Genomic DNA, 17,051 nt, shown 5'->3' with positions numbered 1-17,051 from the left:
CAGCACCCACTGCCCAAAGGGATCACTGAGCATCTCTCTGAAAGGTACAGCACAATGTCAAGAATCAGAACATCCAACCTGCTGTTGAGGTGAGAAATGCTTTGGACCCTAAAGTTACGTTATTTTGTCTTACAGAAGCTGAACCAGCAGAGGGTGGATTTGGACCTTGCTGTAGCTGAGACTCAGCTAGCACAGGCTGAGCACAGGCGAGCACACACCAGCCCTGGCCTCTCTCACACCACTCTGCTGCAGGGATATCAGAGCCTCTTCCTCTGCCCAGATGCTCTCTGGGGCAGAGAGCTGTGCAGCAAAGCAGGGTCATCAGCCCCAGCATCCTGCTTCAAGAGCGGAGATGAAAGAGAGGCCTTCCTCCCTTTTTCAGTCCTCCACCTCCTTTTGACCAGACTGCAGAGCTGGCCTGGATGGGAGCAAGACTCACCTTCACCAGGATGTTCAGCATGGCACCTGGGTAGGAGATTGTCACCTTTGGTTTCTTGGCATTGGTTGACTTGATGACAAAGTTCTCTGGGAAGCTGTTGGGGAGGACGCACCAAATCCCATCGGTATCCAGTTCCAGAGGTCTCCTAAACAAGGAAGGAAGGTTGCTGTCAGGAGGAAAGTGGCTGATAGGTGAGCATCAACTCTGTGTCCTCCATAAAGCAGAGGCAGCCTGTTGCAGAGCAAACCCTACAATCTGCAAAGCAAATCCTACAATCTAACAGAATAACCACAGCAGTGTCAGCGATCTGAATGTTCAACATTAACTGCTGAAAGCTCAGATGTTTAACATGCTCCCACATCTGTCCCAGCTGCTGGCAGACCTCTCTTTCCCAAGTCAGCACATACTCACCCAATCTGCTCAATCAGTTCCCTGGCCTGGGTGATGATATTTGCTCCCGTGAAGCAGACGATGCCAGCCATTTCCATGGAGTACCAGCGAGCTCTGTGAGCAGAGCAGTCAAAGTAAAGAGCATGAAGTGCTCCCTGCCAACCCCAGCTATGGAAAAGGCAGGAGGACCTCCAGAGGAAGAAGGGCAAGAAATACATAAACACTGGCTCTTGGTAGATTGTTTTCCTTGCCCTAATTTTGATGCTTCAGAAAAGCTGGAAATCCACTAACAGACAAGATTCCCACCACTTATGCCCAACACTTAATGTCTCACAGGGGTCTTCAGGAGAAGTCATTGGTAGAAGCAAGACGAGAGTGTTACAGGCAGCACCTACATTCATCCTGGTGCTTCAGAAGCAGGGGAAGTAATTGACAGCCTCCCCAGGACAATCCTGGTTTCCAGAGGGCACCAGCATTGCCCAGGGAGAAGACTCACCCCTTCCGCATGACATAGCCATAGAAAGAGTTGAGGATGCACTTGTGGGCCAGCTGCAGGGAGTCATACAGGATTTCCATGTTCTTGCAGCGCTTCACTTCAGAGGCATCTCCTGCCTCCACTGCTGCAGACAGCTTCTTCTTCCACACCTGCAAGCCATAGGCAGGGTCAGGACAACCCCACGCATCACTACTGGTGGTAGCCAGCTGCTCCCTCCCCAGCCCCAGCAGAGCACTACAGATCTTTGCTAAAGATCAGCATCAGCAAGTTCAGCTGATGTCCTTTTTCTTGTGCAGCAGAGGAGTTGGCCAGGGGAGGAATCATAAATGGCTCATTAACTAACTCTGCCATAAGGAGAGTCCTAGGACCTCATTGCTGCCTTCAACACACTCCAAGAATAACTTGCCTTGATCCCCTCTAGCACAAACCTCAACCAGAAGAGAACTAGAACATTCTCCTGGAATCAACTCTTCCTTAACCTGAGGTCTAGGCCTTGCTTCTCAGCTTGTCTCTTTTCTCCATGTAGAGAGAATGCCTCAGGCTGAACCCAGCCGAATCAGGTACAGCAGAACAGAGAGTAGCTGAGGATTTGCTAAAGCCAGTGAGAACTGGAGATGGAGCTTTGTTTCTGACAGCATCACAGAGGCACCAAATGCCCTAGCAGAAGCCACTGAAGATTCAGCAGCAAGCAGCCACAGCTGCCAGGAGCTCCACCACGTTCTTCTTGAATACAAAGGCTGAAGAGAGCAATCCTTTAGTTTTCAGTGAGAGACAAGAGGTCCTCGCCCTTGGCAAGACCAGTTAAACCAGAAGCTTGAGCTTGGTACCTTGTGCAGCCCCTTGAACTCGTAGCGGCGGTCCCTGAAAGCTCGCACCGTGTCCACATAGAAAGAGTTCTCTCGCTGGCAGATGGTGGTGACTCGTTCCTCCACCCTGGTGACATGGATCTTCTTGTATGCCTTGCGGCAGTAATCTAGTCCAGGGAAGAAGCAGAGGGGAGCTTCTCAGGGATGGATGCTGTACTACAGAAGGATGGGCACAGTATGAACAGGGAGACATCTAAGTATCAGGCACAGTCCTACTGCAAAGGAAGATACCAGCATGGAGAGAAGCAGCACCTCCTTATGGAGATGCAGGGGCAGGTGGAGGAAATAAACTCATCCTGATGCACGTAGGGCCCATCCACAAACCCAGGCTCTGCAGCTCTGCCCCCAGCCAGCTGGCTGGTTCTGCATCACTCAGAGACAGGACAGTATGTTTCCCTTTCTTTAACAGGCTTTAAGCAGCAGTCTTCTGACATGGAGCCATTCACGTTTCAGCTCAAATCCATGGCTCTCAGCAGACAAAAGGAGAAACACTGACACAGGCACCAGCGCCTGGCCCCTCTGTGGAAAGCACAGGAGCCTGCTGGGGTCCTGGAGCAGGTCTGTCAAAGCATAGCCCAAGACCAGACCCAGGCTGGACCAATCCCACAAGCCTAAGAGCCAAGTGCTGGTGAGCGCTGCTCAGGGGCTGGGCTGCAGACACTGACCACCTCACCACGGTCACTTTTCATTCCTTTTGTTGTGTTTTTACCTGCCAACCTCTTCTTCTCATACTTGGCCTGCTCATCCCGGGAGAGTTCGTGGAAGGCGCGGGGTGCTGCGTCAGGGGCCAGAGCAGGGAACTTCTCCGACTCCAGCTGCTGCTGGATGCGGTGGTACTCACTGCGGCTGGCAGGCACTGCGGAGCAGGGCACCCATCAGTTTCCCAGGGGAGAAACAGGAATTTATCTCCATCCCTGTGGGCTGGACTGCATGGTCTGGACTGCACTTACTGAACTCTCCTCTCCACTGCCAAGTCATCCGGCGCTGGCAGTTGGCACCCGGCTTGTTGAAGTCACAGGCAGCACACGTGGCCTCATCCACCATGGCTGAGGGCTGGATGCAAGGAAGAGATGCAGCTCTTAGGGGACATCTCTCCAAAGGACAACTCATGCCAGAACAGGCACCAGGTGGCCAAAGAGCATAGATGTGAACACCACAGAATCCCAGACTGGTTTGGGTTGGAGAGAACCTTAAAGCTTATCCAGTTCCAACCCCCTGCCATGGGCAGGGACACCTTCCACTAGAGCAGGTTGCTGCAAGCCCCTGTGTCCAACCTGACCTTGAACACTGCCAGGGATGGGACAGCCACAGTAACCTGTGCCAGGGTCTCATCACTCTCACAGTAAAGAACTTCTTCCTTATATCCAACCTAAATGTCCCATTTCAGTTTGAACCCATCACCCCTTGTCCTATCACTACAGTCCCTGAGAGTCCCTCTCCAGCATCCTTGTAGCCTCCTTCAGACACTGGAAGCTGCTCTGAGGTGTCCACACAGCTTCCCTTCTCCAGGCTGAACAGCCCCAGTGTTCTCAGCCTGTCTACATATAGGAGGTGCTCCAGCTCGTAGCCTCCTCTGGACTTGCTCCAACAGCTCCTGTCCTTACGCTGGGACGCCAGAACTGCACAGAGAGTTCTCCTTACCAGAGACTTTTGGGAACACAAACCCCACAAAACCAATGCTGTTTCTTTGGGAAGAGTCCTCAGACTGAGCTGTAGCTCAGCCTTTGAAGACCTGGCAGCCTGCCTGAATTTCACTCAGTCTTATCTGATCCCCCTGCCTGAGCAGAAAGTTCAGCCTTTGACTTTAAGTAGATCCAACAACAGGGACCACCAAGGTCATCTGAAAGACAAATTAGGAAAGACAAGACTGATGTTACCCACCTGCAACCTGTTGGTCAGAATGATGTTGGGGTACATGGCCCCCACGTCTAGATGGTAGATAAGGGGACACTCAATTCTGTTTGGAACATCCTTCAGGGAATTGAGTTTGACCTTGATTTCATCACAAACCTGTGGCAAGACAAAAACACCACCTGTACTGCAGGTTTTGGGTTGGATCTCCAAGCTAGGCTTTACCTGTAGGGTATGTGGAAGGTGAAAGCAACTATCTCCTAAAGGTTACTTGGCCAAGGACCTTTTCAGTGCAAGTGGGTTAATGCAGAAAACAGCAAAGATCAGAAGTCCCCACTAACTAAGTGATGATGCCCTCCAAGAAACTGCAGACTCAGCTTTGGAGAAGGGTGACCTGCACTCTGTAGCTGATAAAAAGCAGGGAACAAGAGGAGCACAAGTATTTGGGCTATCTGAGCAGGTCAGTCTTCTCACTAAATCCCTTCCCAGCTCTCTCAGAGTTTTGCTCCTTTTTGATCTGCATAGGGGAAAGCAGGAACTGTGTTCTCCAGCTGGGGCAGAGACCCTGGATCCCCAGGCTGGGCTCCAGCAGCTGGGCAAGGGAATTCCTGGCTGGGGCTGCTGGAGCTTGTGGCTGCTTATAACATCCCTTAACACCATCTACTCTGCAGGTGCCCATAGATGGGCTTCTTGGTCTCTCTCTGTAGAGCATAAAATGACCCTAAACTGGCACTTTCAAGTTGCCAAGCCCAGCGTGTCACAGGTGACAGACCTCCTGGAAGTTGGTGACCTGATCCAGTGGCAGACCCTCCTCATCCTCGATGGCATGCCGCAGCGTCTTCTCCACATTCTGCACCAGGAAGTCAAAGGCAGCAGGATTCTGCAGGAGTGTGGGACCACACTGAGACCATGGGCAGCCATCCCTGGCTGCAGCCTGGCAGCTCCTGCCCTGCTGCCCATGTCCCTGCCTGACCTGAGCAGCTCCAAGCTTGGCCCTGCAGCACAGGGCAGCACATTGAGACACAGGTAGATGCAAAAAAAGAATGAAGGGAAGAGACAAGGACAACTGCAGCCAGTTGCATTTGGTTGTGCAGCACCTCTCATGCTCACATGCTGACATGGTCACATGCTCCAAATAGTCAGACTTAGTCCAGATCTTTTTATACACAGTGTATGATCCCCTGTGATCATTCACTACGTGATACCCATCAAAATGTCCTGCACTAAGTGTGATGCATCGCATGGCAGAGTGAAGCTGCCTCTGGAACCCATGAGCACAATACAGGCATGAAGCAGGGCAGGGGGAGGTGATGGTGATAACAGGGTGAACCAGAAACAGGTGAATGATACCCAGGAAGGGCTCAGAAGAAACTTTGGGTGGGAGAAGGACAGAGGACAGGACCCCAAAGGGAGCAGAGGCATAACTTCCAAGAACCACTGGCCCAAAAACAAACCCAAAACCCGACTTCACCATTTTTCCTTGCTGTCAACAAGGTTTGGCTTGCTTCCAGCATGTGACACATATGACACTTCCTCTCCCATTGGAGCACAGATGGCCAGCTGGAGGCCTCTTCCCATCCCTTCCCAGCCCAGCTCCATACAGCTTCAGGTGCTTAAGGTTTCCTAAAGTATGGTAGGCATCACCCAGGGACACACAGGAGACGTTAACACCAGCAGAGGGTTATTCCTTATCACCACCCTCCACCAGGACATGGGTGGGCAGCACAGCCCCTTACCATTCTGAAGCGGCAGGGGATGTCACTGCGGAAGACCCCCGACTCCAGAGCTTCCACGTGGCCTCCCACATATGTCTCCGAGTCCAGCACATGGCCATCTTCTGTAAGTTTGTTGAATTCCTGCTCCTGCTTGTTGGGGAAGATGATGTTGGCATGATAGGCCTGAACCATCAGCAGTGCCTCACACAGTGTCCCAGATCCTTTTCTTAACACCTAAAGGACATCAAAGCCAGTTTTAAACTCAAAAAGAATGGATTTAAGTAAGGAAGAAATTATTTACTTATCAGGGTGGAATAGGTTGCACAGAGAAGATGTGGATGCCCCATCCCTTCCAATTCAAGGCCAGGTTAGATGCAGCTTTCAGCAACCTGATCTGCCTTTCCTATGACAGGAGTGTTGGACTATGTGGTCTTGGAAGATCCAAAACCTTCCAATCCAAACCATACTGTGATTCAGCAAGAAGGGACAGAGGGACACTTCCTACATGCTTAGCACTGACAGCTTCCTAACCATCCCCTCTACAGCTGACAGCAGTAATCAGGAGACCCACCCTTGCATGACTACAACTGCAAGTAAACTTGGCTGAGCATGGAGCGTCACTCACACTTTCTTGCTCCAGACCTGTACTGCCAACCCTCAGATCTCTTGGTCTTTGGCACCTCTCTCAAAACCCCCCAGGGCTGTGGAGAAAAAGGAGTAGCCTCCAAATTCACTCTCCCTCCCTCCCTGACACAGATGGGAAGTGCCCTGGCAGAGGAAATCAGGTCCATGGCCAGAGCATCCCTGCAGCATGGGAGATGTTTTCTTTGCTGGGTGAAGAGCCACATTTCAGGAATGCACCCACCTCATCCGGCTCCATGGGAATGATGGTGCACAAGGCAAAAATGAAAGGATGCACGTACTTCATATACATGTAATAGGTAGCAACTGCATCAGACACTGAATAGGTGGCCAGGATCTGCCAAAGAAGGGTGACAGGCAAATTAATCACAATCACGTGATAGAGCAGCTAAGTGACAACATCTTTCACTGCTTCCTGCTGGACACACTTGTATGAGTGGGAAGAGGGGAAAGGTCTATTTCTCCATCTCTTAGGTTGTAAAGAATAATCTGTTCACTTCCGAGGACATCCTGCCCTAACTCTAGTTAGATCATCATATATCAGTTTCAAATGACAAGAAATGAGGAGGATGAGCCCATGACACAGATGCTGCCCTGTTTGGGAATCAGGAGGCTGCACCAGAGCTTCAGTAGAAATCCCCTGCCCACAACACCCAGACACTAAGCCTAGTTCTTGTCCCCCCTCAGCAAGTCATGGCCCTTTGTGGTGCCTGTAAGTGTTTGTGCCACCTCCCATTGGCATAAACAAACACAGAGAATGCACTGTGCAACACCAGTGCTACAACCACTTCAAAGAAACCCTGTTCTTTCTCCCCACAAACTCAAGTACTTCTGAGGCATCAGCCATCTGGGGAGACAGAGTGAGTTAATTTCTCAGAATGACTGCATTAAGCAAGAACATTTTGAAACCCTTTAAGTTAGGTTCAATCATATTGCAGCTACTCTACACTTGTTTTCCAATTACTCAGAGGAGATACAGCACAGAGAGGGGAATACCTGAGGCTCCTCTGTAGCCATCCGGCACATCTCTTCAGGGTCCAGCTCCACTGGATCATAACCCAGTTTTGCTTTAGCTGCTGCTTTCAGGTTGTGACTTCCCACTGGGAGGTAACTGTCCCTCTTCACCCACCTGGACAGAATTAGGAAAATAGCAGTTTGTGCAGAGGAACCAACTCTGCCCTTCAGAAAGGGCCTCAGGCCTCCAAATGGGATCTTGACTGCAAAGGGGACCTCTCACCAAGGACAGCCAAGAGCCGAGCATCCAAGTGTGAGAGGTTGCCCAGCTTTAGGTATCCTGCACCTCCACCAATGCACTTGAGTTCCAGCCATGACAAACTCCACTATCCATACCATCACCACTGCTCAAAATTACCACCTTCCAACTCCCTCAGGTGCCTTTATACTAAACATTTAACCACTGCAGATGTCACCAGAACTGCAACTGGAGATGCCTGCAGAACAAGCAGCGACTCTCCAAAGTCCAGACACTGCTCCAGGGGAAGAAACCCACATAAACCCCAACTTCTCTCTCACATACACACACATGTCCTTTCCTCTTCTGTCTCTGCGTGGAGGCTACTGGGTTAAGACACGGTCCCTTCCCCACTCCAATGGCCTGATCCTATCCCACCCTTTCCCTGCTCCCTCAAATCAGAACTGAAACACCCAAGGACAGTCACCAGCAGGCTGCAGGGAGAGAGACAGCCCCAAGAGCCCTTCATGGGGAAGGCTTGGCAGCTTCTGTGGTATGCAGAGTGCCAAGGGGAAGCAGCACAAAGAAACGGACAATCACATCAGCCTTGGGAGGTGCAACAGAGCCAGGAGGACAGTATTCACACGCAACTGTAGGGTTTTTATATAAATTCAAGAGAAAGATGCAGGGTATGTGGCAAAGGGGCAGCATGTGATACCTTAGACAGTCCATGTGGATGCACTGGGATGCTTTGTATTCTCCCTGGCTGTCCTTCTGAAACCCGATTTCCTGGTACATATTAATTCCATGAACTGTTGCTCTTGCTTCCACAAAGGGCCTGGGGAAAGAGGCAACACAAAGAGTAGGAACAGAACAATCATTTCCCTTCAGCTTTGACAACAGTTTCACAGCTGCTTTGTTACCAACTACCTAAACAATTTTTCTTCCAGTTATCTGTGGTATCTGGTCATGGGGAAAACTTCCTCCAGGGCAGAACTGCTGCTGACCCAAAAGGCAACGCTGCTCCTTGCATCCTGCACAAGGACCTTTCCCCTTGCTTCCCAATGGCTTGCCTGCACTCCTCTCCCCAGTATCCTCCAGGTGACCCTCTCCCTGCTCTCCCAAGACCGAGCTCATCCATACACCAGCACTGCCACATGGACAAGGGCTTTAAAGCAGCAAAATCAAGCAGATGGGACTCTACAAAAGCTCATACTTCCAAGCCAGCAGCCACAGGATTTCATGAGGTGGTCAAACTAGCCAGAGAGTTGGCATGGATCACACACTATCACCAACTACTGTGTGAGCTATGGAAGGATGTCAAGGCTGCCCCACAGCTCAGGTGACATCCTACCAGCTTAGTTTTCACTCCTCATCTTACCAGTCAAAGAAGTCTCCATTGTATGTGACAATGATGTTTGGTTTGGTCTCCTGGATATGTTCAAACCACCTCTGGATTAAATGAGCCTAGAGGAGAAGAGATATACATACAAAGTAACTTCATCTCCTCCATGGAGAGGTGGTGGATTCCTTCCAGCTTCTCCCACCCTTTCCCTCTCTTCCCCACATAACCGAAACCTGATCTCTTATCCTTTTTGCCAAGAAATCAAAGCATGACCAGCCCTGCTCAACCAACCACGTTCCCCACCAAGCTCTTAGCTCTAGTTGAACAAGACCCTCAGGCAGGTAAAATGTTAGCTGGGCAGAACTGACTTACTTCATCTGGTTCGTTAAAGACACAAAATTGCCCCTCATACTCTGGCTTGGGAGTAAACTCAAAGTCTTCAATATCCTCAGAGACGATCTCCCTGTTTGTGATGAGGTAGCCCTGGGGAGGTAGTAGACAAAGAGGTAGTCAGGACAACCTGGCTTGCAGACAAGCAAAAAATGCTGTCCAAATGATGGGACATTTTGCCTCTTGAAAGACAGAGCTTCTGTCAAGGGTGAACAACTGTTCGGGAGTTATCTGCTGAACCATCGCTGGCTATTGGCTAAAGAAGGCCACGGGCAGACAACATGGGACAGCAGTTGTCCCTGTGCTCTCCAGGTCCCCCAGAGGAGCAGCAGCAACCTGATCTGGGTACCACAAAACTAAATATCTCATGCATCATTCAGATGTTAATTTCATCTCCACAGCCACTCACCAAACAGCCAGCAACAAGATAAGCCTGGAGTGGGCTGGGTTAGAGGGGAAACATGGGCCTATTCCCCAGCTTCGCTGCTGGAGCATGGAGGAAACCACTCTGCTGTCCCTTACCTGTCCATCAATCATGTAGGAGATCATCATGATCTGGTCTGTTTCTGCATCGGGAAACTTCAGAGGGAGTTTGGTAGTTTCAATGTCAAAGGCAAGAACGACAGGATCCTGAACAAGACCAAATCCATTAGAAAAACATTCTAAAGCTGACTTGAAGTTCAGCACAATTCCCATTCCAGCAAGTGAACCAGACTCTCCCCAGGAATCATTTTACTGCTTTAACAACCCCAAAATCACTACCCAAGACCAGAAATGGGGCTTTCCCCCTGCCACCACAGCGTGACACCCACAGCTCATCAGAAACCAGCTCCTCGGGGCAGGCCTGGCTGTGCACCCAGACAGATGGACGCTTACCCAACCAAACCCCTTCTATCGCAACCCATCTCAGCCCAATTCGCGCTCACCGGGCGCTCCACGAGGTCGTCTCGGCAGGTGATTTCAGGGGGGTAGGTGCTGCCCCGGTACCTCACGTTGTACCAGTGAGCCTGATGGGAGAAGAGGGTGGGCAGTGTGACCACGGGGCCAGCTCCTTGGGTCACTGCTGTTCAGCTGCTGGGCACAGATCTGCACGAGTTTAAATGCAGCCCAGCAGAAAGGCTCAAACTGTGGCTGTGCATCAGTCACTTAACTCTGCTGCATGTCAGTAACTAAGGAAGAGGCCCAGCAGGAGGGGACTAAGCTTTACACATGAACTCATGGTCCCCAACACCTTTGCAAAGGTCCTAGAGAGAAAGTGTTTCTCCCTGGCACACACTTCAGGAGTACAGAAGCACTTCCAGCTTCCCTATTCCTTACTCACCACATGGATCTTCAGGTCAATGGACAGGCGAACATGGTAGGGTACATCGTACTCCCGCATATCCAGGATGTTGTCCATCTGGTTGGCCACCTTTCTGGAGGCTCCGTCTTCATCCATGGTCAGGACGCCTCCGCTCAGAGCGCTGCAAGGAGCAGAGCGAAGCAGCTGCTTTACCTGAGTGCGCATCTCTACAGCCTTGGCCTCAGGTGACACCCAGCAGGAGTCAGAGACAGGAGAGAACAGGAAACACTTCTCCACTATGTAGCCCTCTCTGCTCACAGGACAGAAGCAAGCGCAGCCCCGTTGCTCCTATCTAAATTCACTTTTCTTCACATTTCTGAGCTGTGTCTGCTCACAGGTATAGGCACAAACCCCATGCGTGCCTGTAGAATGAACAGTTCTTATGGCACTGGATTTATAAGTAAGATAATGAGTCTAAGCATAATGAGGCAACATGGGAAGGACTTGGAAGAGAGACAGTACGCCTTCCAGGTGAGCAGGGGGCACTCATCTCACCTGATTCTTCCTCAAGTTTCAACTAAGATCAGACTTCAGGGGCAGGAGCCCAAAGAGAGGGTGAAGTTTTCATATTTCTATACTAGGTGGCTTTAAAAAAAAAAAAAGAGGTTTTGAGGGTTTTCTGCCTGCAACTGTGCTCCCAACCTTGCAAACAAGCTCCTGCTTTTCATTCGGATAGAAGCATGTCAGCTGGGGCTTTCTTCCCTTTAGTCACTGCTAGAAGTAAGGTTGCCCAATGCCTTTGAGTATTCTTTCTCAGGAGACAGGGTATCTATGTGCCTGGCAGGCAGAGGTACCACCACAGCACATCACATCCCTGAGGCTCTGGGGCCAATTAATGTGCAGCACTGAGATGGAAGAACCATCTCAGAGAAGGGTGGTATAACTAGGAACAGACCCAGGCAGAACAACAGCTCTCTGGGGACAGCTAAGAAATAATTAAAGGCGCCTAGTTATTAACATGAGAGGCCCTCAGGAGAGCTCCCACCTTGACAGCATGGCCGTGTAGACATCGCTCGCCTGGTCTCGCTCTCTGTTTTTCCTCACAGCAGGAGAGATCTCCTTACGCACCTTTACCAAGTCATCCACCGTGTTGAAGGACAGCTTGATGTAGTTCCTCTTCAGACCCACCAAGTGGTTTGGCTGCAAAGCAGCAAGACAATGCCAGCTCAGGGGGATGAGTACTGCCATCCCTGGAGACATTCAAGGCCAGGCTGGACGTGGTTCTGAGCAACCTAATCTAGTTGAAGATGTCCCTGCTCATTGCAGGGGTTTGGATTAGATGACCTTTGAAAGTCCTTTCCAACCCAAACTCTTCTATGCTTCTATATAAGAGGGTGGGGAAGGCATTCTAGACTGATACAGGTGGCAGAACTGGCCAAAGAAAAAAAAAAACAAAACAGAGGTGCCAATGGGTGGGAGAGTCAAGCATCGAGAAGAGACATCAGGGAAGAGCGCAGGAGCTGCAAGAGCAAGGACACTGCCAGCCCTGCTGCCCATGGAGGCAAGACCACACAGGATCCACTCAGGGAAGAGGAAGAAGAGCAGGTCAAGCATGAGCAGCAGCTCCCTCCTCCTGTAACCTTTCCTCCTCCAATTAATTTCCAAAATTGAACACCTTGAAGATGCTGTGAAACGGCTGATGTGCTCCATTAGCCATAGCTACCCATTACTGATAGGCACCACAGCAGCACTCAGTCCCTTCCTACTTCACTAGAGCTGTGCAATGTTCAAAAAACCCCACTACTCAAGAGCACAGAGGGCAGAGGAATACAGACCAGGTCCAAGTCTTCCTTGGGGACAGTTTCCAGCTTTGCAATCTTCCCTTGGAACTTCTTGGAGAGGAAGGAGGACACTTCTCGCTCACAGCCCTGCCGAGAGAACCCCAAGGCTGAGCAGTTCACTGTCCCTTAGGAGAATATCGTCCCAAAGTTGGATGTCCAGGATATCTCGAGCTCCCCAGGGGCCTGCTGTCCCCTTCCCTGGATACCTCAGCCCTCCCAGGGTCCCCTCCTCACCTTCTGAGTGGCGATGTAGAAGTAAGGCTTGTAGGGCAGGGCCACCTAGGAGAGAGGAGACCGGTGACGGCAACAAGTCCCACTCATGAGATCCCGTGTCGCACCCGGACTCCCGGCAAACCCACCTTGAAGCGGCTCCCGTCCTCCTGGATGAAGTAATAGTCCACAGCGCTCACCGACCGCCGGTCCTCATCCAGCACCTCCGTCTGCCCAGGGGCACCATGGACTCAGCAAAGTCCCTCCGTGAGGCCTCCCCGACTCCCCCCACCGGGCCTTACCGGGGGCCTCCTCCCCATGCCCCATGGGTTGGCCGCTCACCCCAGGCCCCCCCGGTCCATACCGGGTGCATGTTGATGAGCCAGCCGGTCCGCTCGCCGGGCTCCGCTGGTCGCTCGAAGCCGAAAAGCGCGTCCAGCCGATCGGTGCGCTGCGATCGCTCCAGGCGCTTGAGAGCGGACAGTGCGGGGCCATCGTCCCTGCCAGCCGCCGTGCCGTCAGCCCCCGCCGCAGGCACCCAGGGCCCACCAGGCCGCCGACCCCTCCGCGCTCCCTCAGAGTCTCCGCCGCCCCGCAGCACCATCACGATCCGATCCGATCCGACCCCACCCGCCACCGCGGGAAGTATTTCCCGCGCTATGCCTTGTTCCCGCGAGAGAGAACTCCCCCACGCCCCGCCCCGCGGAGAGACAACCAATCAGAAAGAGGCCCCTCCTCCCCCGGGTGCAGCTCCCACCAATGCCGGGTGGCGCGCCCCAGCGCGCCCTGTCACGCCCCCGGTGCTGCCCGTTTGCCGCAGGGAAACCGAAGGGATCCCGCCGGGCACCCCCCTCCCCGGCCACTGAAGCCCAGGGACCCACGGTCCTGCCTAGGGCTTGGGGCTGCGGCTGCCGCTTTCCCCGCTGTGGATTCACCCTCAGAGGAGCTGAGAGTTTGTCCCGGGGACACACACACACGAACACAAGGACACAGGACACACACACGGACACAAGGACACACACACGAACACAAGGACACAGGACACACACACGGACACAAGGACACACGCATGGACACAAGGACACACACACGAACACAAGGACAGGACACACGCACGGACACAAGGACACAGGACACACGCACGGACACAAGGACACAGGACACACACACGAACACAAGGACACACGCACGGACACAAGGACACAAGACACACACACGGACACAAGGACACAGGACACACGCACGGACACAAGGACACAGGACACACACACGGACACAAGGACACACACACGAACACAAGGACACAGGACACACGCACGGACACAAGGACACAGGACACACGCACGGACACAAGGACACACGACACACACACAAACACAAGGACACACGCATGGACACAAGGACACAAGACACACACGGACACAAGGACACAGGACACACGCACGGACACAAGGACACAGGACACACACACGGACACAAGGACACACGCACGGACACAAGGACACAGGACACACACACGGACACAAGGACACACGCACAGACACAAGGACACAAGACACACACACGGACACAAGGACACACGCACAGACACAAGGACACAAGACACACGCATGGACACAAGGACACACGCACGAACACAAGGACACACGTACAGACACAAGGACACAAGACACACACATGGACACAAGGACACAGGACACACACACGGACACAAGGACACACGCACAGATACAAGGACACAGGACACACACACGAACACAAGGACACACGCACGGATACAAGGACACAGGACACACGCACGAACACAAGGACACACGCACAGACACAAGGACACAAGACACACACACGGACACAAGGACACAAGACACACACACGGACACAAGGACACACGCACAGACACAAGGACACAGGACACACACGAACACAAGGACATACGCACGGATACAAGGACACAGGACACACGCACGAACACAAGGACACACGCACAGACACAAGGACACAAGACACACACACAGACACAAGGACACAGGACACACACACGGACACAAGGACACACGCACAGACACAAGGACACAGGACACACACACGAACACAAGGACATACGCACAGATACAAGGACACAGGACACACGCACGAACACAAGGACACACGCACAGACACAAGGACACAAGACACACGCACAGACACAAGGACACAGGACACACACACGAACACAAGGACACACGCACAGATACAAGGACACAGGACACACGCACGAACACAAGGACACACGCACAGACACAAGGACACAAGACACACGCACAGACACAAGGACACAGGACACACACACGAACACAAGGACACACGCACGGACACAAGGACACACGCACGGATACAAGGACACAGGACACACGCACGGACACAAGGACACACGCACGGACACAAGGACACAGGACACACACACGAACACAAGGACACACGCACAGACACAAGGACACAAGACACACACACGGACACAAGGACACACGCACGAACACAAGGACACAGGACACACGCACGAACACAAGGACACATGCACAGACACAAGGACACAAGACACACACACGGACACAAGGACACACGCACGGACACAAGGACACAGGACACACACACGAACACAAGGACACACGCACGGATACAAGGACACAGGACACACGCACGAACACAAGGACACACGCACAGACACAAGGACACAAGACACACACACGGACACAGGACACACACACGAACACAAGGACACACGCACAGACACAAGGACACAAGACACACACACGGACACAAGGACACACACACGGACACAAGGACACAGGACACACACACGGACACAAGGACACAGGACACACGCACGGACACAAGGACACACACACGGACACAAGGACACAGGACACACACACGAACACAAGGACACACGCACGGACACAAGGACACACGCACGGATACAAGGACACAGGACACACGCACGAACACAAGGACACACGCACGGACACAAGGACACACGCACAGACACAAGGACACAGGACACACACACGGACACAAGGACACACGCACGGACACAAGGACACAGGACACACACACGAACACAAGGACACACGCACGGACACAAGGACACACGCACGGATACAAGGACACAGGACACACGCACGAACACAAGGACACACGCACGGACACAAGGACACACGCACAGACACAAGGACACAGGACACACACACGGACACAAGGACACACGCACGGACACAAGGACACACGCACGGACACAAGGACACAGGACACACGCACGAACACAAGGACACACACACGGACACAAGGACACACGCACGGATACAAGGACACAGGACACACGCACGAACACAAGGACACACACACGGACACAAGGACACACGCACGGACACAAGGACACAGGACACACGCACGAACACAAGGACACACACACGGACACAAGGACACACGCACGAACACAAGGACACACACACGGACACACTGGTGGCCGCCGGCTGCCGCTGTCAGCACCCACACACCCGACTCACCTCACACACCAGTACCGTGCCCTCCTCCTCTGGGGTGGCAGAGGCAGGAGGTCACTGGTGTCATAGAAGTGTCACAGAATCAACCAGGCTGGAAAAGACCTTTAAACTCATCCAATCCAACCGTTCCCCAGCACTGCCAAGGCCACCACTAACCCATGGCACTGAGGCCTCGCAGGGACGGTGTCTCCAGCACTACCCTGAGCAGCCTGTCCCAACGCCTGACCAGGCCCTGTGTGAGTGCAGGTACACACACATTCAGGGCTCACAAGCACACGCACACTTGGGGTTCCCCTGAGCACCAGCACAGCCCCTCGGTTTCCCTGGCACCCCTGCATCCCAGCCCTCCCACCTGCCAGGAGTCCTGGGCTCACCACCTGGTCCAGCTTGAATTTCTGTGGTGAATGCACAACTTCCCCCACACCCAGTTTTGGGGGGGACACTCTGGTCCCCAACCAGACACACGGGCTGTGACACACGATCCAGCTCCAGATGCACAGAGCCACTCATTTGCATCACGCTGGTCCCCTCCAGTAGCGAGTTATGGGGATACTATTCCCACCCCGTGGCCGGAGGTAGAAGACCCCCTTCCGCTGCAGCAGGTGACACCAAATTCCCTGATGCACACACAGGTCTCCCCAGTAGGTGGCACCTGGTCCTTGCAGCACCCACTCAAACTCAGATCTCAGAGTGAGATGATGCACAGAAATGATTACAAAAACGTTTAATATGAAAATATAAAAAGCCAGGACAGACTGTGGTGACTGGCACAGGGCTCAGCCTGGTTTATAACCAAATGGCCCCTTTTAAAACACCTTTCTGCTTCATCCCGCCTTGCTCTTCCTGGTTCCCC

The 17,051-nt window shown here is 52.7% G+C and overlaps 1 protein-coding gene across 1 annotated transcript in view; it reads right to left on the bottom strand.

The window, feature by feature from the left end:
• The window catches only part of POLE (DNA polymerase epsilon, catalytic subunit), a gene marked incomplete at both ends in the record, with an annotated part of 28,136 nt that extends 14,873 nt beyond the window's left edge, over positions 1-13,263 (bottom strand). The window contains 22 exons of the mRNA XM_080628798.1: positions 440-584; positions 851-943; positions 1,326-1,474; positions 2,153-2,298; positions 2,901-3,047; positions 3,142-3,244; positions 4,073-4,201; positions 4,815-4,922; positions 5,779-5,991; positions 6,623-6,736; positions 7,396-7,528; positions 8,310-8,429; positions 8,973-9,058; positions 9,309-9,419; positions 9,849-9,956; positions 10,253-10,333; positions 10,648-10,789; positions 11,654-11,808; positions 12,444-12,536; positions 12,684-12,728; positions 12,809-12,889; positions 13,024-13,263. Of these exons, the coding sequence (XP_080484924.1) occupies positions 440-584; positions 851-943; positions 1,326-1,474; positions 2,153-2,298; positions 2,901-3,047; positions 3,142-3,244; positions 4,073-4,201; positions 4,815-4,922; positions 5,779-5,991; positions 6,623-6,736; positions 7,396-7,528; positions 8,310-8,429; positions 8,973-9,058; positions 9,309-9,419; positions 9,849-9,956; positions 10,253-10,333; positions 10,648-10,789; positions 11,654-11,808; positions 12,444-12,536; positions 12,684-12,728; positions 12,809-12,889; positions 13,024-13,263 (2,742 nt within the window). The remainder of the gene's footprint in view (positions 1-439; positions 585-850; positions 944-1,325; positions 1,475-2,152; positions 2,299-2,900; positions 3,048-3,141; positions 3,245-4,072; positions 4,202-4,814; positions 4,923-5,778; positions 5,992-6,622; positions 6,737-7,395; positions 7,529-8,309; positions 8,430-8,972; positions 9,059-9,308; positions 9,420-9,848; positions 9,957-10,252; positions 10,334-10,647; positions 10,790-11,653; positions 11,809-12,443; positions 12,537-12,683; positions 12,729-12,808; positions 12,890-13,023) is intronic.
• Between the last annotated feature and the right edge of the window lie 3,788 nt (positions 13,264-17,051).

The sequence above is a fragment of the Psittacula echo genome (genome assembly GCF_963264785.1).
Source record: "Psittacula echo genome assembly, chromosome: 13".
NCBI classification, from domain to species: Eukaryota; Metazoa; Chordata; class Aves; order Psittaciformes; family Psittacidae; genus Psittacula; species Psittacula echo.
Note: the sequence above shows the minus strand (reverse complement) of the source record. Positions and strands in the feature narration are given on the sequence as shown.